We start from the raw sequence: 21,501 nt of genomic DNA on the forward strand, positions 1-21,501 counted from the left end.
GGACTCGGCCTCCCACCTTTAAAATAAAGGAAGCGTACAAAGGCGGCCAAACGGTTGTGCAAAATATTAATTTGCTGAGATATTTTACATAATCAGTACATGTAAATGTAGAAATCGGGTTAAAAAACACACACACACACAAAAAAAAAACCCAACAGAAAAAAAAAAAACCACCCCGAAACCCCCCCCCCCCCACGGCAACAAACCAACCACCCGGCTGGTTCGTAGGAATTCGTCGCGGGATTTTCACCGGCGCAGGGTGGAAATCCTCGCTCACGGAGAGGGGGGGGGGGGGGGGGGGGAGCCGGGCGCCGTCCCGCCCGCTGCCATCCTCCCCGTGTGTCGTGTCCCCCCCCCCGTGTGTCCCGTCCCCCCCCAAACCCTTTATCCCCGGCGTAAGGCGAAGCCGACCCTGAAAAACACGCCCAGCTCCGAACCCCACGTAAACCAATAATTTATCGTCGGGAGGGGGGGGGGGAAATAACCAAGACCCCCCCCCCCCCCCCCAGGCGTAACAAAAGCGGAGGGAGGGAGGCTTCGGGCAGGAGGCTCTTTGAAAAACCGGCGGCGCGAAGGCCGAAGGCGCGGCGGCTTCGGGGTTCACCCGCTTTCGGCTCCTTGTTTTTTTGGGGGGGGGGGGTTTGGGGGGGTTATTTTTTGGCGCGCGAGGGTTCGTAACGCGTTTCGAACCATTCGGCGCGCAAGCTGGAGCGGCGCGCTGCTTCCGAGGGAAGAAAAGAGCAACAACAACAACAACAACCACCAAAAAAAACCCCCCAAAAAACCAAAAACCAAAAAAAAGACAAAGGAAAAAGGTCGACGTTGTGCAATCTCGCTGCCCCGATTTTCGGCGGCGCTCAAGTCCCTGCATTTGCCGTGTTTCAAAAACCGCGGATCTTGAGAAACACACGACGGAGGAAAAAGAAGGCAAAAGTCGGCAGACATCCAGCATCTCGTCCCGTGTGATTTCTGTTTCGCTTTTTTTTTTTTTTTTTGGTGTCTTTTTTGTTTTGTTTTGTTTTGTTTTTTTTAAACAACGCGGATGACAATTTCATGATTAAAAACGCTCGTTCGCCGTCACTCGGTTTGTGGTTTTTGTTCGTTTTTCTCTCTCTCGCTCTCTCTCTCGAATAAATACATCGCATCCGACGCTCCATCCGGTAACTCCTGGCGGTCGGCGAAGGCTCCGCGCCGCTCCCGGCGGCTCCCCCACCCTCCACCCCCCCACCTCCCCTCCCCATCCCTGGCCCCCCCCCACCCCCCCCCCCACCGCCGCCGCCGCCGCCGCCCCCGCCGCCCCGGTTTCAGAGTCCTCTCCTCCTCACGGCGTTTCGAAGCCCGCCACGCGGTATCCCGTTTGGTTGGTTATCACGCTGCCGTTCTGCCCCTGCGGCGGCTGCACGCCGTAGTTGGCGCCCATCCACGCCGCCGAAGACTGCGTCTGGCTGTCGAGGGGAAGGGGGGGGGGGGGAACAACAGTTCGTTAGGCAAACGCGTCGGTAAACGAGGGAGAACGTAACGGAGAATCGGGGGGGTGCCCGAGCGGGTCGCTCTCCGAGCGGGACCGTCCCGGAGATTCCTCATCCCGAGTCTCCGAGAGACGAAGGACCAGAACGTCTCGGCAGTTTTTACGCCGCTACCGACTGGGATCGTCACCTCGCCCCCGCCCCCGCCGGGAGGGGTGGGGGAAACCCGTCACCAAAGAACAAAAAAAAAAAAGCCCAAATACTCACTTAAAGCCCTGCTGATTCCACGCTTGCCCGTACATCCCGTAGGCGGGGACCTGCCAGCCGTTGGGCACGTACTGACCGATCTGGGCGCTGCCGTACCACTGGCCCCACTGCCCGTACGCCGGCGGGTAACCGATCTGGTTCTGCAAGGGGAAACACCCGGGCGTTAAGAGGCGCCCGAGAACGCGGCGTTGGTTTACGTCAACCCCCGAAGACAGCCCCCGCCTGCCGAGTCCGTCCGAGCGGGAGCGGGAAGCTCCGGCCGCCCTCACGCCACGGGCCCCGACGGTATTTTGCGAGTTTTCTCCCGAACGTTATACGTCGCGCGTTTTTACGTAACGCGATTCCACACGTCCCGAGGGCTTTAAAAACCTCGGAGGAAATAAGCCGTAACGCAGGCGACGCCGGCTACGCATCAAGTCTCTAAACCGGCACGCGCGCAGGCGTCGCAGCCGCTTAAACGGGTTTCTGGCAAAGACTAACGAGGGAGGCGGAGGAGGAGTTCTGACCTGCTGGACCGGGCTGATCATGTCCGGCGTCTCCTTGCCCCAGTAGCACTTCACTACGTGTCCTTCGATAGTCGTGCCGTTGACGGAAACGATGGCGTGCGCCGCGCTCTCGTGAGAATTAAACCTGTCGAGACAGAAGCCGTGCCGAGACGAACGAACTCACTCGGTGAGAAGCAACCCCCGGGGAGTCCCCGCTAGCTCAGCACAGATTTGGGCTGCGTTAGATGGCCAGCCCAAACCTCCTCCTGTCCCCCCCCGCGGCGGGCGGCAGGGACGGCGAGGCTACGGCTACTTTTCCCGTCTCGGTGTCGTAACTCCAACGGGAAAATTCGGCAGCGAGGAGAGCGAGCCGATCGACGGTTCTTTTTCGTTATCTGGAGCCTCATCAACAGAGAGATGAGGACGCTTCTGGAAACAACCCTGAAACTCGCCCGCCCGCCGCAGTAACTCCGCTGCGGAGGAGCGCCCCGCGCTCCCACTCGTCCCGCACAAGAGGGACGGGCGGAGATCTCTCACGACGAAGGGCACCGCGGGAGTTTCGACCGGGTCAAGGGCCTTTTCCTACTCGCGCCGAAGGCCCGTTAACTCACTCCTCGGATCAGGCCGCCGTCAAGCGGCCTCTCGACGGTTCGGCACACACCCGACCCATGCTCGGCCTGACGCCAAAAGGAGGCGAACCCGTAACTCTTATTAAACCCGTCAACGCGCAAACCGCACGGCGGCCTACCGTACGAAGGAGTAGCCTTTATCTGGGAAGACTCGGATTTCCATTATCTGCCCGAAGGGAGAAAAGGTCTGGCGCATTAGCTGTTCTGAAGCAGGAAGAAACAAGAGCGTCAAAAGGGGGCGACGGCTGTGTTACTCCGAGACGGTTCGTCAGCGCGACGGTAGGTGGAAGCCACGATACCTGTCAGTCCCGAAGTAACGCCGCCGCAGTACACGGTGCAGTTGCTCGGGCTGGACTGATTGACCACGTCGTCGTAAGACAGTTGTTTGGCGTTCGCTTAAAGAGATTTCACAGAGCTTTTCAGCGGATCGGACAGGCGTTTACGTAGAAATTCTAATCCTGACCGGCAGGAGATGTCGAGCACAAACTGCAGACGCCTGTCCAGTAGGTCTGACACACCTCGTTTAAAATCTCTCCGATGGAAACGCTCTCTTTGACACAGTCCCGCTCTGTGTCGCAACAGAAAGCCCTAAGAGCCAGGGGGCAAAGCTAAAAAGCCAGCGCCCTCCCGGCTGCCTAGAGAGGAAGCGAGCTGCCAACCCGAGCGCGCAGAAGCCGAAGGAATCCCCCCCCCCCCCCGGCAGCGGTAATACGCTCGCCCTAGCTAAGGAAGCCGCTTCGCTGAGGAGGTTTGAAACTGTCGGCGAGCGCCTTCGCTTTTAGAACCCGCTTTCCCTCCTCCCACAGTCTCCACGGCTTGCAGCTCGCCCCTTTCCTCTCCCCCCCACCCCAGCCCCGGCGGGAGGTCTGCGAAGACGCAAACGGTCGAGGACCTACATTCGTATGTACTCTTTGGAGCCGGGGGTTTTCTCGTCGCCCAGTTCGTTCTGATTTGCCTTCCACCGAGCCACTGACCGCCCATCTGCTGAATGGCGTTCTCCGCGTCCTGTCCGCGAGAGAGGGAGAGAAGGAAACCCCACCGTCGGCATCTCTTCCCTTTGCGATAGAGCCCAACGAGTGACACCACCGCGCGCCCACCCCATCTGACACCCCCAAGGGCGCCAAAAGAAATCCCGCTTCAAAAGAAGTGGATTTAGGCGGGACGAAGGACAGCGTTAGGCCTCGCCGAGCGCCTCGAAGACCCTCCCGCCGTACACCAGACCTCCTGTCACCCCGTCGCGTCCGTACACCCGCTCATCCGGACGTCACTCGCCAGGCGCTTTAGAAACGCGGAAGCAATAGCAGGGCGTCTCAAGAGGCGGAGAGAGAAAAGCTCCCCCCTCGGCAGGCGGGGGAAACCGGAGCCGGACAGAGATGGGGACCGGCGGTACTCCTTCCCCGTGGCGGCCGCCGAAAATCATCGTCCGCTTTTGGGGGGCGCTCGAGACCGTGCCGCAGCTCACCCATTTATTGAAGAAGGAAACGAAGCCATATCCTTTAGATTTTCCCGTCGCCATGTCCTTAACCACGCGCGCGTCTCTAAAAAGCAGAAACGAGAGCCAGTTTAGCGCCTTCGAAAGGCGACCCGACCAAAACGACAACTCGAATCACACGTACAGCTTATTTTCACGTTTCACCTCTACTAAGGTCAACTGTTTATTGCACCAGCAACACAGTCAAAGCAAAAGGCTTCTTTTCTACACAGAACTTTACTAAGGCTTTGCCAGGTAGTAGCAAAATTAAACTTAATTGTGTAAACATGCAAATCAATAGCTTCTCTAACAAACGTATGTACTTTACGACAGTTGGCTCCCGCTTCAAAATGCTTTTACAGACTGTTAAAAGACACAAAGCATGGTCAAAGCAGCTATTCAAAAGAATCACTTAAGGCACGTAGCTGACTAACATTAGCTGAATGGCTCTCTTTAACCATGCAATTTTTAAACTCGCTATTTGCCAACACATTCTACCTACTCATTCAAAATATTAAATAGAAAAAAATGAAAAAAAAAAGATAGGAATTAAAAGGCATACGTCGCCTGTTAACTGAATTCTTTAATTTTCTCGGGTCAATTCGTTACCCCCTTTTTGGACTGTGGGCAGCTGTAAATTTTGAGAGATTGACATTTTCAGAAATTATTGAAGAAAATAAAACACCGAAACATTCATGTCTTAAACTACATATTACACATCATTTAAACGGCATTTGTACAACAGCAATCATACAGGACTGATCGGAAACTACAAGATATAAAAAAAGCGAGGGGAAAAAAAAAAAAAAAGATTTATAAAAGTAAATAAGAAAACTACAACGTTTGTCCACTGTGAACTGTAGCTTGTAGTTAGCCATGGCAATTCTGTCCATTCTTCAGAGACACTCTGCAAAATAACCAGAGCCCTATTATTTGAGATTGAGTTAAAAAGAGAACCCAGCTACAAGAGCTAAACCCCACTCGTGGAACGCCGTTCTACAGCGTTTTCTCAGGCAATTTGCGTACAAGTTAGCCGAGGGTCGAGATGCTCTCGCGTACGGGCCACCCTCTCCTCCCCTCCTTTGCCCCCACACAGACAGGCATTAAAAGAACAGAAACAACAACATAAAACCGGTCAGAAAGTCATGCAGTGTCACTTACGGCTGTATAAAAATAACAGGGTTCAGAGAAACTAGCGTTAACGTGTGCACAACATTAAGCATTCCAAGACTGGCGAGAAAAGTCACAACGAAGAGAAGGTTCGTTACGCTCGGGGGGGGGGGGGTTGGTTTTGGTTTGGTTTGGTTTTGTTTTTTTAAGCCTTACAGTAACTGCAAACGCTGCATCGTAAGCCTAATTCTGGCATACGTTAGCCCGTAGCGCTGACGCCATCGCCGAAGGCCCGAGGAAAATACCTCTCCCGAAGCTACAGCAGAAACGTTATTTCTTTCCTCTTTGTGAGACACTCCCCCCCCCCCCCCCCGCCCTTCCCCCTTTTTTTTCCCCCCTTTTTTCTTCCCCCCCTTCTTGGGTTAGGTCAGAATTTGGGTCGTATGTTACAAATTGCCTGAGAAGAGCCACTTCGGTAAGCTTAGATCGGTGTGCTCTGAAGAGCCTATAGAGGGGAGGGGGGAAATACTCATCTCTACTTACCCTCAACTGAAAACTTTGAAAATAAAGACTTGAGAACAGGTGAAAACATGCGTACAGCAAGCATAAAAGGAAACCACAATGAAAGTGTGCTTTTACAGTGATTAAAAAAAATCCAGATGCAAAGAATTACCAAAATTTCTTATGCGCTAATCATGCAGTAGTTCAACCTCGGTGTCATAAAAAAAAAAAAAAAAAAAAGCTCAGTTTAGCACCAGCGAAGACAATGTTTAAAAAAAAATATATATAAAAAAAAAAAAATCAGGAAATATTCCATTAGCACCACATTTCCAGAAACTAGTCACTGATGAAGAACAGGTAAAGTCAAGCAACTTCATTCGACTTACGAGACAGCAGCAATATTTTTTCCAGGTTAAAATTTAAACAAGTAGAAAATTTGGGTCCCTTCGGCTTTACTTAACCCCTCGGTTTTGGAACGAGAGTTCGAGAGAGTCATTACGGGGACAATTCTTAATCTACCGCCTTTGTGGGGGGAAAAGAACTGCGTTTCATTTTGGACAGTCGGTTTGAGCCAGGGCAAGCCGCGAGTTTTCCGTGTGTTAGCTCTACGGCTGTGCGCTGAGCACCCCAAAAGCAAGAGCATCGCTCCCCCTTCCCCGTCACCGCCACCACGCAGCAACAGCTCTGCGTCCGAAAAGCTCTTCTAGAGAAGACGGGACCCCAGGAATACGGACCACGGGCCGATGTTCACCGTGGTTTTATACCCCCCCCCAGCTGACATTCGGACGTTACTTTTTGCTTCAGGCTCAGGAGGGGTTTCGGGTTTTTTTTGGGGGGGGGGGGAGTGGGGGGTGTCATTTGTTAAAGGCGACTGTCCGTCGAACGGTCACCTCAGAGACCCAGCGCTGACTCGGCTAGGGGAAAACTCTCTTTCCCAGCTCCCTCGCAGTCACACCGACGCGGCCGTCTATTACTGCCTCCCTTTCGCACTCACTCCAGCAGTTCAGAGCTACTTTAGAGTCCCTCGTCCCTTCCATCCAGACCACATCTGGCCAGAGGATAAATCGACTCTCCTTAGGAGTCCGACCCTCTGTGTTTCCTAGATGACAGTTACAAAAGACGCAGTCAAGCATTACAGTCGTCTGAAGCAAGTCACATTCGGATCACATAGTTTTGTTGGTTTTTTTTTTTTTTAAACCTTATCATAAGAGGAAATCAAGCTGGCATTAAAAGAGTAAATACACTGGACTCTGAGGGGGAAAAAAAAAAACAAAAAACAAACTTACTTCAATTAAATGCTTCACTACACAACACTCCAAAGCACTCTATGTTCTCTTACATCACCATCAAGAAACTTCAATGTCCAGTACAGACAACACTACAAGGAAAATTAATGGTTTACATTTGGAGGATGGAATGAACGAACCGCTCCTCACTCTGCTACACCCTGAATACAACAAACTGGCAGGTGGAGACCTGCGAGCACCGCTCCCCGTTTGTAACACGTTCGCTTGTTACACCATGGCTCTGCACCGCTGGGATGAGTGCAACTCCTTGACCCGAGATGCCCCGTGGTTTTGGCCAAGCCCTTCGGGTCAAGGGCTTACGCTGACCCAGCGCCAAACGCTTCGAGGCCGCTCTAGCTGCAGCCTCCGGGTGCCCCAACGAGTCTTGTGCTAAAAAAGGTTCATTTTGTGGGAAATGGGAATTTTAACTGCCAAAAAACATTGGCTACCGGTGGCCGGCAGACCACGGCTAACAAAAAAAAAAATCCAAAGCCTCCCAAGACGTGGACGTGCAAACGGACTCGGTCACAAACTGTACAGCGTGATGGTGATCTGACGGCTGGGAGGGCCAGCGAAATGCAAACCCCGGGTTTAGGGGTCAATTTTTTTTCCGGCGTTGCCTTTCCAAACGAGGCAAGGGGTATAAAGCCAAAGCAAGTTGGATGCAACTTTTCTAGGAAAGCAGAACAAGCTACTATAAAGGAATCGGCTTACACATCCCTGCTTAATGCCCGACCGTTCAGACTCATGTCGCTGCATGAACAGATGAATGTATATTCCTGCACTGCCACAACTCTCATTTTTTTACTTACTGAAACATAAGGCTGCCTCCATTTAGGAGAGATAACTTTTAGTTTATTTGCCCTAGGAAATTACTTACGATATTCTTCCGAATGGCGCAAAAGCTGCTTTTATATCTTCAGTTGTAATTTCTGGACTGAGGTCTCCGACAAAGACATGGAAATGGTCTTTTTGGGAAAAAGAGAAAAAAGGATCTTAATGTTTGAAGACGACCCCTGAACACACGCGCGCGCGCGCACACACAGAGCATCGCAATCTCGGCTTTCCAGCTATTATTAAAAACTACATGAAGACTAGAGTTTACTACGAAGCAGAATTTACTGCTGTTCGTAACAGACCCTTTGCTTGGCAGCGCTACAGAGGCAGCGATTTTAAGGATACTACAGTGACACACGGCATTTACGTTCTGTATTTTACAAACTGCTTTTAAGACCAGTCAGCATTTACCGTACAAAGCCCTAAAACTATTTACTTAATGTGCCAAGACCACACGAAAGCCTTCCTCTCCGTGTGCTAGTGTTAAGCTTCGACACGGGAGGAGACCGCTAGCGATTCAAAAATCTGACCGACCGAAACGTCTAGCAGATTCAAGAAACGCAGGGCAGCACTCACTCTAGAGCAGGACGTTATCTGGAACCCAGCCACGGTGGCCGGTTTAACACCGTGGGTCGTGAAGAACAAATCAAAAAAATACCTTGCATTGCAACAGTTTGGCTGTTAAAGCATTTGAGTTCCCAAAAGCCAACAGTTTTGGTGGCCCAGCCACTACACCATGTGAATCCGTGAGAATTCAGTGTGTGTGAATCCATGTGCAAGTGAACTAAGACTGAAGGCAACAGAACGGAAACAGTAATCCCTTCAATTCATACCAGAGCCATAAAAAACACGCACCAAAGAGAGAGAAAAGTCCTGTGTCTAAGGAGTTTTCCACTACCACGTGTCACGCGCCGTCCTAGCAATATACAGACTTATTTGTACTACAGCAGGTACAAAAGTCTCGAGTCCAGTCGGACGCTGATGTAGTTTAGCCCCACTGGCCTACAGAAATTCAAAGCTTGCCGAGAACAGCAGCAATCCGTAGGCTCGCCGGGAGCGACGGAGCCCGGTTTGGGAAACGGTCTAGATAACTCCCAAGGAATCTGCCTGAAGCGGCGCGTGCTGCAGCCTCACAGGGAGCCAACTATTCTGCCTCGATAGCAGGGGACAAGGGGGTTTGGGGCTTTTGGTTTTGGTTTGGTTTTTTTTTTTTTTTACAAGTGCACTCGTAACAAACAGCTGGAGATTAGCACCAGAACCAAAGAGTGGACACTAGATCACTTTCTGACGCTACAGGGAAACGAAAGGGAAGTCTTTCCATAAAAAATAAATTCGTAACGAACAAAACCCCATACATAGCTGCAGGTGGTTAGTGAATACCCTTGAGAGATTTCATTTTATGTTTAAGAAGATACAATTACCTTGTGAACGCTGTGTGTTGACAACGGTACTACCTGATGACAAAGATTAGATTTGTTCTTAAGTTTATTAACACAAACACATTAAATAATATCTTAGGATTACGATCAAAACATTACTGCATATAATTGTACGATGCTTACTCTTTATGTTTAAAAACTACTTGTACAAATCAAACGCGTACTCAAAGCATAAGCGACACTTACTGCTGGTATCTTTCTTCTGGCTGCTGGGGGTCGTCGCCCAGTTCACTTTGACCTCCTGCAAACGTTAGTCGCTCACGTTAGACCGAGCAAATCCCAACTAAGCTCAGATACCTCCAGCATTTAACTCTTGACACTACAGGGGCACCAGACGTGGAAGTTTGGGGTGAAAGCTCCGGTTTAAGACACATTGCCCGGGAGAGGGTTCGTTCTTCCAAGCTGCGTTCCGTTGGTTAAGAGCAAAGACGGTAAACAGACCTGCTCTGGGAGTTTTTGGGTTGGTTTGGTTGGGTTTTTTTGCAGGGGTGGGGAGGAGAGAGACCTGATAAGGTCGGCAGAGTTAAAATATTCCTTACGCCCGCTGTCTCTGAGCCCTCCCCGGTTCCACGCCCCCACCTCCCTCCGAGTCCTTCCTACAACAGTCACAACAGCTCTTCTTGTTAGCCGTGTCACGTCAAGACCTCCGTCCAAATGAAGTGTCTAACGTTTCGCAGCGTATCCACTTCGTCTCAAGCGGTATTTCACCCATGGATATTTCACCCGCCCCACCTGAGACAGCCTGTTTTTCAACTCCAGCTCACCCTGTAGACATGACAGCTTACCTTACCCATTATCTTCCGGCCATTCATAGCAGCCAGTGCCGCAGCCGCATGCCGGTGCTCATAGAACTCCACAAAACAGTACGGATCATTTCCAGCTGTCTGAGAAAAGAAAGAAACAAGGGATTGCTGACACAAACCTCTTCAAACTGTGCCCTCGCCATTATACTCAGCTCCTTATTCGTTACGCCTAAATGTCTCAAAATGGATAGGCTTTTTTACTCTGCACTGAGACCACAGTCAGCGCGTTAACAACCCTCCGGGGGGTTTCAGTTCCGCTTTAGAAAGGTAAAATTACGGCAAGGAAGAACTTTTCTCATCTCGTCTACAACACCCCCCCCACCCCGTTCGCTCCCCCTCGCAATACCCACCCACCCTTCGATTTAACACCGGGCACAAGGCAGAAATGATGCCAAAAGTACACGACTGTGATCTCCAGCCTTATTATAGAATCATAGAATCATTGAGGTTGGAAAAGACCTCTAAGATCATCAAGTCCAACCGTCAACCCAACACCCCCATGCCCACTAAACCATGTCCCTGAGCGCCTCATCTACTCGTCTTTTAAATACCTCCAGGGATGGGGACTCCACCACTTCCCTGGGCAGCCTGTTCCAATGTTTCACCACTCTTTCAGTAAAGACATTTTTCCTCACGTCCAATCTAAACCTCCCCTGGCGCAACTTGAGGCCGTTTCCTCTCGTCCTATCGCTTGTTCCTTGGGAGAAGAGACTGACCCCCACCTCGCTACAACCTCCTTTCAGGTGGTTGTAGAGAGCGATGAGGTCTCCCCTCAGCCTCCTTTTCTCCAGGCTAAACAACCCCAGTTCCCTCAGCCGCTCCTCATCAGACTTGTTCTCCAGACCCTTTAACGCGGTCGTGCCGTATTTCCAGTGGAATTCCGAAACACGCAAGTACGGCCCAAAGCCATTAGCTACGAGAAACACGAAAATCATTAGGTGAAGGCTCTTACATCCATTATCATTTTGCAGTTTTTGCATGGTCCGATCTGGCTGAACAGCTGGAGGATCAGAGCTTCGGTCACGTCCCTTGACAGGTTCCCCACGTATCTGTAGGATCAAATAAAAAGTTAGAAGCCGTCCTGACGCTCCAGTCTGCTCGTCGGTACTGAGCAAACACGGCGCAAAGTCATTCCCCGAACACCCAACCCGCCAGGTCAGGCCGTCGAAATGAAGCGTGCGGCAGGACCGTGTCCCGACTCGTGGAGCAACGGGGCAGAAACGGCTCGGCGACAGCGGGCAGCAACCCCACCTCGTTCCCGCCAAAGGTCTGCTTTTCTAAACTCTCACCCCGGTTCAAAGCTGAACGGGGAAAAGCCAGACACGGACAACTCGACCGCCCGAATGGATTTCCACGTTACGATAACCACACGCAGCCATCGTTCACCAAGCACCGCTTCCCTAGCTGCCCTAGCAGCTCAGCCCGGTGTTTAGCAAGCACGTTACACGATATTTAGTCGGCTCCTTTTAAAAAAAGGGCTCATCGTCTGAAAGCATTAGATCTGCCCGAACCAACCAAGGGCAAACGTGCTCAAGCGTGGGCATCCCCCCGTCCTCCTCCATCGGAAAGGATCAGCCTCCTCAAGCACAAACAGAGCCCGAACCCCTGCTCCGATTTGGGATTTCGGCACCCCACCCACAGGTGGGGGTTTTTGTTGTTGTTGTCGTTATGCCCAAGTCACAGGATTTTTTAAAAAAAGCACACGGAGAAACCTCAGCTCCAAAGGTGTGGCAGCACCTCTCCGCAAAGGAACGTTATGTGGCAAACCGTGGCCTCTGCAGCGAGAGCCGCAGCCAAATCGCGCTGCTGAAACCACGTCAATAAATCAGCAATCCTCCCCCGTCTCCGTGCAAGAGTTAAAAAGATGTTGTAAGAGAACAACAAGGCAGCAAAACCAGCGACTTCTTGCGCTCCTTCTGTTGACACAAGGCTGTGAACAACCCTCCTGAAGAGATGGATGCACTCCAGTATTTGGTTTAGCAGGAGAGAATGGGGGGGAACGAGACACACAGCCTCTGTTTTCCTGTCAGAAATGACCCGGCAAGCCATGTATTAATAATTTGAACAACTATTTTAGGTAGGGCTCAGAATCGTACTCCTTTTTAAAATCAACACACGCTTCACCAGAATCAGATCGTCACAGGCAGCCTCTCGCTCAACAAAGCGGGCAATTCCTGCACTTCTGATGATGTCTCCTTAAACAGAGGAGGGTTTAGCGTACTGCCATTAAGGCAATTAACTTTGTGCTCGATAACACCAGGACATTCTACCCCGCATCACGTTCAACCGAGAGTCATAACTAGCGAGACTTCTTTTTCTCTCTCTTTTTTTTTAACATTATCGGATAATGAATAAGCCAAGGCACTAGAGCGATGAGGCCCTCACCTCACCTTCTAGGTCCAAGTTTATTAACAGTTTATTTGTAACTGAAAGTTTCCTAGACACGGTGTCTACACCCTGACCTTTGCACTCGCGCTGGATTTTCACCCCGATAACCGGACAGGCACCTCCCGAAGCCTTCCCTACCTTAACACTGGATTTAGCTGGAAAAAGCAGGATTTAGGTGAGCGATCTCCGACGGACCCACGAACCTCTGCGTGGCCAGACCTTTCAAAAGGCATCCTCGAAGGATCAACTGCAGCAAGATATACGTGTACGTACACGTATGTCGAGAGACAGTACGTGTGACTGCGTACTAGACGTTGACCTACTTGCTTCCGCACCAAGGTAAAAACACGTCTCGGCTCCTCGTGCACAGACGTGGTCAAGGCATCCCCTAACGGCCACGCGAGCAGCAATGACACACAGAACAAAGCGCTAAAAAAGGAGGGGGAACCGTAAAGCGCATCGGCCGTTCAGAAAAAGAGCTCAACATCGTAAAACTTCAGCAGCATTTTTCTCGTGTTATTCGTCAGCGTAACCTCATTACCCCGCAGCTGGGTACATCTGCTCTCTGCGGCCAGCAAGCCTGGAGAGGTTTCCCCAATCCACCGGCTGACAAACTACGACAAAGTCCTGCGATGCTACCAACCGTGCCAGGACTGATGGGAAAAACACCCCCCCCTCCCGCCCCCCGAGCAACAATCCCCGTGTTCTTTTCTCTGATGCGCTCTCCCCGTGCTACGCTCGAGCTGTTTGACCATCCCAACCTTTCCACGGAGTTTCGCCGCGGCTCTCCTTCCGTGTAGCTGGCACACGGGCAGGGTCCAGCACACCCGGACCTTGTCCTGGACCAGTCAGACAAGAAATAACCGAGGGCCGAGGTGACCCTGCCAGGTAGGGCCAGCTAATTCGGCAGGCGATCTCTCCTGCGTGACGGTTCTGTCGCCTCCTGCACCTTTCCCATCCCTCTCTTTCCTGCTAATTGGATTCTCCTTAATGAGTCGGTCGATGTTTCTTTGCGGACTATGGAAGGCGAACTCTGCAGACAGCTCCATTTATTCACCGCACATTGATCAGAATGCGGCTTCTTGAAAAATAACACCAAACTATCGAGCGTTAGCGCTTCTGCATCTTTTTAGACACGCGAAGTAAATCAGAAGTACACGTATTCCACAAGTATCTACGTACGTATATGAAAGATGCAAACAAGAGGTCTTTGTAAAGTTCAAAAACACTGTCTGCCTTGTAACCGCTCTTCAAATTTATAATCTCTGCCGTTGAAGAGTGGCTTTCAAGGAAGGTCACCGGCCACGTGAAAACGAGCTGCCTACCCAGGAAATCATTTACATAAGTAACACGGCTCCTAACGTGCTTCGGAACGCCGAGGCTCTAACGCTCCCCTTCAAAGAAACAGATTACGTGGAAATGGCAAAAGCAAGAAGCTGCTTCCAACGACGTCTGGAAACTGTTCCAGAAAAAGGACTTAAACACGCTAAGGGTACTAAAGAAAAAGGCACGCGCGTTGCAGACCGCTTCGGTGGCCCCTCCCGATGCAGCAAGACGATGCGACCGAAGAGGGAGCACCGTAACCCAGGTCCAGATGGGGTTCCTGTAGCACTACCTACAGAAATCCCCGTGCAAGCAAATATTTAACACACACACACTTCAGACCCGAGCTAGAGAGAGATTACTTTTAGCTGCACTTTATTCCTTCAAGCTGCTCGCTCGAAGCCCCATCTGTGAAATTCAGCTCGTGACAATCCTCCGTATGACTTGAGAAAGTCACTCGGAGCGAGTGACGTTCCCAGTACGTTGCTCAACAGTCAGTTCCGCAGCTCAGAAACCCGGCCGTGTTTGTGCAATGAGCCGCACGTGCTCAAGGACAGGTAATTTATTCCCTCGAGCACACCCCGTCTACTTGCTGAGACCACTAAACTCCGGACGACGATTTCATTGCGACGGGGGAAACCCATTTTTCTAAATAAACACGTAAATACGCCAACAGGCCTGACCCATGTTTGCAGACGCCAAGAATAGTTCCAAAAATGCACGTATGAGAAAGACAACGGGATCGTATACGCAGGGAGGCTGACAGAGTGTTTACCGCTCAGGAGAGCCTGGACCAGAGGAGCTGGCGTAAGTCACGTAAGAGTCTTGTTTTCCTGCAGTCACTCATTTAGCAACCCTTGGGGTAGGCGCAGGATCAGCCAAGGGCAAAACTTTCCCCTCACCTTGGAAAGACTCCTCTCCCTCCTGTCTTTCCTCCCCTCAACTCCTGTACTGAAACAGAGATCAAAGCTTAGGCAGAGGTGGAACGGAAGGACCGGAGTCTGTGATTTCCCTGATCTACACGGGGGAAACCACTCCAGGTAACGCCTGCCAGAGAAAAGGAGAGAAACGCACACGTAAGATGCGCACCGGAGCTCTCCTCTGCCTTTCAAACACAGCCAGCCGCAGGAGCAACAGCCGACCGAAACGCCTCTTGACAGCGGCGGGCGTCAGCTGCCCAACACCGCCAGAAAAGTTGCCTGTAATTAAGGGACCCCATTTATGATTTTAAGGAGGCGAGGAGCTGCCCTGCAGCTACCGTTAGTTCCTGGGGAAATAACAGGCTCGCAGCGTGCTTTGAACACTTGGAGAGGCGGCGATTTCATGGGCGACCCCCGTTTATTTCCATCGAGCTGTTGAACATCGCAGCGGGGCTCCAGTTTTCAGGCCAGGGCAGCCACCCCCCCCCCCCCAACACCCTCCCCCCGGGAGCTGACGGTGCCAACCCAACCCAGAGATGGCAAAATTCAGCCAGATGCTCGCGAAAACGTACACGGAGCAAGTACCGGGGGCCGGGGGGGCGGCGTACATCTCCCCCCAGCCCCCTTCCCTCCAGATGTGAGCTGGAGAGGCCCGGGAGAAAGCCCCGGGCCGGGGCGGAGAAAGCCGGTGACCACCACTGGGAAGCGAGGCCGGGGACAGGAATAGCGGGGAGCGGGCGGAGGGGCTGGATCCGGCCCCGGCCGGGCTCCCCCCGGCTCCGCCGGGGCCGGGCCGGCCCGCCCCGAGGGGAAGCCGGGACCGGGTGCCCGGCAGCCCTGCGGCGGGCGGGGGCCTCCCCCCTTGGCACCGAGGCGGCTGAAGGGCCGGGGCGGCGGCCGCCGCTGCCCGTCGCGGAGGCCCGATCGCGCCGCCCGGGCCCGAGGGACCGTGCGTGAGGGGAGCCCGGGGCCGCCCCTCCCCGCGGAGCCGGGAACAATAGGCGGTCTCGCCCCCTCCCCACTCACAGGGTCTTGGGCATTTCATCCTCCATGGCGCCGCCGCCGCCCCCGCCCGCCCCGGCTCTTCACGCCGAGCCGGCCCCGCGGCCCCGTCAGCGCCTGGGCAGCCCGAGCGCCGCCGGCCCCGCCGAGCCCGAGCGGCGGACAATAACCCCAATGGTCCTCGCAAGATGGCGGGTGGCGGGCGAAGGGGCCCGGCCGGCCGAGAGGGGGCGGTAACGCGCATGCGCCCAGAGGAGGAGGCGAGCCGCCGCCGGATGCGGCTCCCCGCCCGCCGCCGCTCCCGCGCATGCGCCCCGCCACCGACCGCCGGTAGCCGGTAAGGTTAACGCCTCCCCCGGTGGCACCGGGGGTAGGGGCTTGGCCTCTCCTCACCCCCGCGGGGCGGGAAAATAAAAATAAGGGAAATAACGAGCGGGATTACGAAAAAAAAAAGCAGGTGTGCGCCGCCCGGGAATCGAACCCGGGTCGCAAGAATGGGAATCTTGCATGATACCACTACACCAGCGGCGCGGCTGGCAGGGCCCCGCCGCCCGCCCTCATGGTCCTCCCGGCCCCGCCGCCGCCGCCGCCGCGGCGGGAACCAGCTGACGGGGCGGTCCCGCCCGCCGAGCCAGCGCCATGCCGGCCCTCCGCCTCCTCCTGCTCCTCGCCGCTCTCTGCCCGCCCGTCCCGGGCCGCCGGCCGCAGCGCGATGCCCCCGGCAAGATCGGTACGACGCGGGGCGGTGTGTGTGTGTGTGTGTGGGGGGGGGGGGGCTGTAGGGGCGGCGGGGGCAGCGCTGACGGCCGGTGCCGGTTCTTCCAGCCGTGGTCGGCGGCGGGATCGGGGGCGCGGCCGCCGCCTACTTCTTGCGGCAGAAGTTCGGGAGGGGCGTGCGGCTGGAGGTGCTGGAGAAGGCGGCGGTGGGGGGCCGGCTGGCCACGCTGGAGGTGGAGGGGGCCGGCTACGAGGCGGGGGGGTCCGTCCTCCACCCCCTCAACCTGCACATGAAGCACTTCGTCAAGGAGCTGGGTGAGTGGGGACACCCCCCCCCCCCCCCCCCCCAAATCAACCCCTCAGCAGGAATGCTCCGGGTCCCGCTCTGCTGGGGGGACATCCTCATACAGAACAAGCCTTGGTTGCCCCTTCCCTGCCCCATCCTTCCCCAATACCCCCCAAATCCCTCCCCAATATCCTCCCCCTCCATCCTTCCCCAATACCCCCCCATCCTTCCCCAATACCCCCCAAATCCCTCCCCAATATCCTCCCCCTCCATCCTTCCCCAATACCCCCCAAATCCCTCCCCAATATCCTCCCCCTCCATCCTTCCCCAATACCCCCCCATCCTTCCCCAATACCCCCCAAATCCCTCCCCAATATCCCCCCCTCCATCCTTCCCCATACCCCCCAAATCCCTCCCCAATATCCCCCCCCATACCCTTGCCCAATCCCCCCCCTGCGGCACCCCAGCCCCCTTAGAAAAAGGAGACCCGCATCCCAGTGAAAATGGGACACCCCCCCCCCCCGGGGGGATGCAGTAATGCCATCGTGAAGGTCCAAAAGTCACCGTGAACAACTGCCTGGCTCCTGCTCAAGAGCTAATTACGCTTCCCACGTCCTGGGGATCCAGCCTTCAGTCGCTCGCCCTTACCAACGCGAAGCTCGCTTGCCTCGGGAAGTTAAAAATCGAGGCGTAATATGGTTCAGCTCGACCTCAAGCTCTACCTTTCATTTAAATGTTATTTAAACTGTGTTCAGTTTTGGGCCCCTCGCTCCAAGAAGGACGTCGAGGGGCTGGAGCGTGTCCAGAGAAGGGCAACGAGGCTGGTGAGGGGTCTGGAGAACAAGTCTGATGAGGAGCGGCTGAGGGAACTGGGGTTGTTCAGCCTGGAGAAGAGGAGGCTGAGGGGAGACCTCATCGCTCTCCACAACTCCCTGAAAGGAGGTTGTAGCGAGGTGGGGGTCGGTCTCTTCTCCCAAGGAACAAGCGATAGGACGAGAGGAAACGGCCTCAAGTTGCGCCAGGGGAGGTTTAGATTGGACGTGAGGAAAAATGTCTTTACTGAAAGAGTGGTGAAACATTGGAACAGGCTGCCCAGGGAAGTGGTGGAGTCCCCATCCCTGGAGGTATTTAAAAGACGAGTAGATGAGGCGCTTAGGGACATGGTTTAGTGGGCATGGGGGTGTGGGGTCGATGGTTGGACTCGATGATCTTAGAGGTCTTTTCCAACCTCAATGATTCGATGATTCTATGAAATTACCTTTTTTTTCCCCCACCCCCCCACCCCTTTTCCTCAAGGCCTCTCGGTTGCCCCGGCGCACGGCAACCTCGTAGGCATTTATAACGGGGAGGAGTTCGTCTTCGAGGAGAGCGGCTGGTACATCGTCAACCTTCTCAAGCTCCTCTGGCACTACGGGCTCAACCCCCTGCGAATGTACATGTGGGTGGAGGACGTCCTGGACAAGTTCATGCGGTACGTCGGGCCCCTGGCGAGGGAAGAGGTGGGAAAGCGGCTGCAGGAAAAGGTGCGAAACCTGCTGCCGAGTTGTTTAAAAAAAAAATAAATAAAAAATCGGTGAAATCATCCCATCGCCACTGAGAAGGGAGTCGCCGGTTGCCCTCTCTCCCTTGCCGATCGTTTTCCTAAGGAAGAAGGTGGAGATAAGCGCTGGCATCTTCAAACAGGTACAGCAATAACGAGGAGACGCGTGTCAGGCGTTGGGACGTCCCATCGGTCTGGCACCCGGCTGCTAAAGAGAATTAAATCCGTAACGGCGCCCAAAGCGCTTTCGTTAGGAAAGATCAGCAAACGAGTAACGAAGGTCCAGGTCCACTTAGGCACGTACCGCTTAGGCTAGGGCTCGGCTGGAAGGACAAGCCCCGCTGCTCCCAGGAGGGGCTGCGAGGCTCTCGGGAGCCGCGCTTGCGAGACCCTCCGCAGCTTCCGAGGGCGGCGGAGATGACGAACGGCGGCTGAACGCCCGTTTCTTGTCTCCGGTTAAAGGATCTATCGCTACCAGACGCACGACTACGCCTTCAGCAGCAACGAGCGCCTGCTTCACGCCCTCGGAGGGAACGACTTCACCCGCATGCTGAACCAAACCATCGACGAAGCCATGCAGAAAGCCGGCTTCTCCCACAAGTTCATAAACGAGGTGGTTTGTCCGGCCATGAGAGTCAATTATGGGCAAGGCGTCAACATCAACGGTTTCGTAGGTGAGCGTTTTCGTAGGCTGACCTCCCGACGCGCCTGTCCCGGGGACCTTGTGCTCTTCCCGGGCGTTGGGACGAGCGGTGCCTCCCGCGCTGGTGGTAACCACCGTACGCCGACAAATTGCCGGCTAACGCGACCTGCTTAGCCCTGGCCTTCAGCGAGCTCCGCGCCCCAAAGCAACGGGGTTGGTTTGGGGTTCCCCCCCCCCCCCCCCCCTAATTTTCCACTTTGTTTCAAATACTCCCCTACAGAATGACGCCGAACGAGCCGCTCCAATGATCGTGGTTTCCTTGTAGGTGCCGTTTCTCTGGCGGGGGTAGAATCGGGCCTTTGGTCAGTAAAAGGGGGGAACAAACTCGTCTGCACCGGCCTTCTCTACGCCTCCAAAGCCGACGTTATCCCCGGCACAGTTTTGTCTATAGAGCCGAAAAGCAGACCCAGACCCACAGGTGAGCTGGGTTCGCTTTCCCTTCGGTGGGGAAGGGGGAACGGCACGGTCCGGCAGCTGGAGACCAGCGTCGGTCTCCGTCGCCGCTCGGCTGCAGCTCTCGGCGGGCCGAGGCGACAAGCCTGGGTCTTCCCCGGTCTTTTAAAATGAAAACCGGGCTCTGCTCAAAGCCCCGGGTCTCAGCACTCCCTCGGCTAAGCTGGGACTAGTTTCTAAAGCTGCTTCAGCTCGCAACAAGGCATAACTAGCCTAACCGGGATGGCATTTTAAAAGCCTGACGTTTGCCGGAGGGAGAAACGGGATTCCCTCCAGCCGCGGAGCGGGATAACCGAGCTCTTCTCCCGCTCTTCTCCCCAGGGGACCCGGTGAAGCTCTACCAGGTCACTTACGACACTGCGTCGGGACTGACGGCGGATACGTATGACATCGTCGTCATCGCCGCTCCGCTGAGCCGCAAAATAGCCAACATCACCTTCAAGAACTTCGACCCTCCCGTCCCGGAGTTCCCGAATCCTTACCACCAGACCGTCACGACGTTGGTGCACGGACGATTAAACGCCTCCTTCTTCGGTTACCGGGACCCATCCGCCTTTCACCTCGGTGCCATCTTCACCACGGAGAATCCCAAACTCTTCGTCAACAGCCTGGGGGTGGTGTCTCCCGTGGAAGACGCAGGCGGCGAAGGAAAGCCGCCCTCGCCATCGGCCGTCTGGAAGGTGTTTTCAAAGGAGCGCTCACCAAAGAGCAGCTCAGCTTGCTTTTCTCCTCCTACGACTCCGTCAAAGTGAAGAGGTGGTTGGCGTACCCCCGCTACAGCCCCCCGGAAAAATGCCCTCCCGTCATCCTCCACGACAAAATCTACTACCTGAACGGCATCGAACGGGCCGCGAGCGCCGTGGAGATGAGCGCCATCGCGGCCAAAAACGCCGCCCTGCTCGCTTACCACCGGTGGTACGGGAACAGCGACAGGATCGACCAGGAGGATTTGCACGAGAAGCTGAAAACGGAGCTCTGAGCTCTCGCGGAGCCGATGGCCGGCTGCTCGCCGGCGGGAGCGTCCACGCTACCACCTCCGGAGATACCGGAGCCCGGCCCACAGCTGTTTAGCCACAATTAAAAGCTAACGAACGAGGAGCTCCTTGCTTAGCCCCTGAGGAAGAGGAGACACCCCGCCAACTCGGGACGGACTGGAACAGCAGCAAGAAGCTTTCCCCGAGTGAGCCGGCCCTTCCTCAAACAAACCCCTCCGTCTGTCCCCGCGCGAGATTAAAGACTTTTAAAACGCCGTATTGACCCCGAAAGTGCCCTTCCACGGCCGAACTCAGGATCTGCGTCACTGTGATTAACCCCCCCCGCCACGTCGCTTTCCTCTCCGGACGCGTTCCAGGCAGGGAAAAAGGAAAAAAAAATAAAAAATAAATCAACTCCTTGACTGTAAATCTCTCCGCCTCGAGTATTTTCCGAAGGGCGCGTCGCGTGGTTTATTCCTCGGGGTGGGACGGGTGCGGTGGGAAGCGGGGCCGCGTTCTTAATTTGCTGCCAGAGCAAGTGAACTGCGGCTTAGGGGCGGGCGCGGGGGGACGACGACTGGGCTGCTGCTCGTTCAGGGAGCTGCCGAAACGGGCGGTAAGCGGGCGAAAAGCCACCCCTCGTCCTTCGCTTTGTCGAGGTTTGGAAGCGTCCGTAATTTAACGGCCCGGCCCTACAGCGGGGAACCGCTGGGTTTGAGCGGGTAAAAAAAAATACAAACAAACCCCCAAAACCCGTTTTCCCCGAGAATATCGCGTCCTTTGGCTGTACCCAGTATCGCTGCCCTACCTCAACCGTGTCTGAATATCGCCGCTAGGCATAAAATTAACGCCCCGTTGGGAAAGGGAGCCGGCGCCGTTGCCTCGAGGCGGCGGCCGGCGG

The 21,501-nt window shown here is 54.6% G+C and overlaps 2 protein-coding genes and 1 non-coding gene across 10 annotated transcripts; 1 reads left to right on the forward strand and 2 right to left on the reverse strand.

Moving 5' to 3' along the window:
* Window positions 1-1,289: 1,289 nt before the first annotated feature.
* On the reverse strand, window positions 1,290-16,107 carry TIA1 (TIA1 cytotoxic granule associated RNA binding protein). Of its 8 annotated transcripts, none has more exons than XM_076364017.1 (13): window positions 15,952-16,107; window positions 11,247-11,343; window positions 10,277-10,375; window positions 9,678-9,732; window positions 9,474-9,506; window positions 8,096-8,183; window positions 4,310-4,385; window positions 3,744-3,852; window positions 3,147-3,242; window positions 2,967-3,051; window positions 2,240-2,363; window positions 1,734-1,873; window positions 1,290-1,445 (listed from the first exon to the last, which is right to left on the reverse strand). In XM_076364017.1, the coding sequence occupies exons 1-13, from the start codon at window positions 15,975-15,977 to the stop codon at window positions 1,322-1,324; spliced, it is 1,152 nt and encodes a 383-aa protein (XP_076220132.1). In that variant the 5' UTR covers window positions 15,978-16,107; the 3' UTR covers window positions 1,290-1,321. The 8 variants fall into 8 exon arrangements, with proteins under 8 accessions (XP_076220132.1, XP_076220129.1, XP_076220133.1 ...); XM_076364014.1 differs by lacking the exon at window positions 15,952-16,107 and adding an exon at window positions 12,821-13,241; XM_076364018.1 differs by lacking the exon at window positions 9,474-9,506.
* A 280-nt stretch (window positions 16,108-16,387) lies between these two features.
* Window positions 16,388-16,458, reverse strand: TRNAG-CCC (transfer RNA glycine (anticodon CCC)). The gene has a single exon. It is a non-coding gene; the product is annotated as a tRNA-Gly (tRNA).
* A 108-nt stretch (window positions 16,459-16,566) lies between these two features.
* PCYOX1 (prenylcysteine oxidase 1) lies at window positions 16,567-21,029 on the forward strand. Its single transcript, XM_076364025.1, is given in 7 exon segments — window positions 16,567-16,657; window positions 16,753-16,959; window positions 18,227-18,401; window positions 18,933-19,144; window positions 19,439-19,591; window positions 19,948-20,319; window positions 20,322-21,029. Coding segments are annotated over 7 exon segments (1,494 nt in total). The 3' UTR covers window positions 20,606-21,029.
* The last annotated feature ends 472 nt before the right edge of the window (window positions 21,030-21,501 follow it).

Source organism: Aptenodytes patagonicus, unplaced genomic scaffold (assembly GCF_965638725.1).
Source record: "Aptenodytes patagonicus unplaced genomic scaffold, bAptPat1.pri.cur scaffold_430, whole genome shotgun sequence".
Lineage (NCBI taxonomy): Eukaryota > Metazoa > Chordata > Aves > Sphenisciformes > Spheniscidae > Aptenodytes > Aptenodytes patagonicus.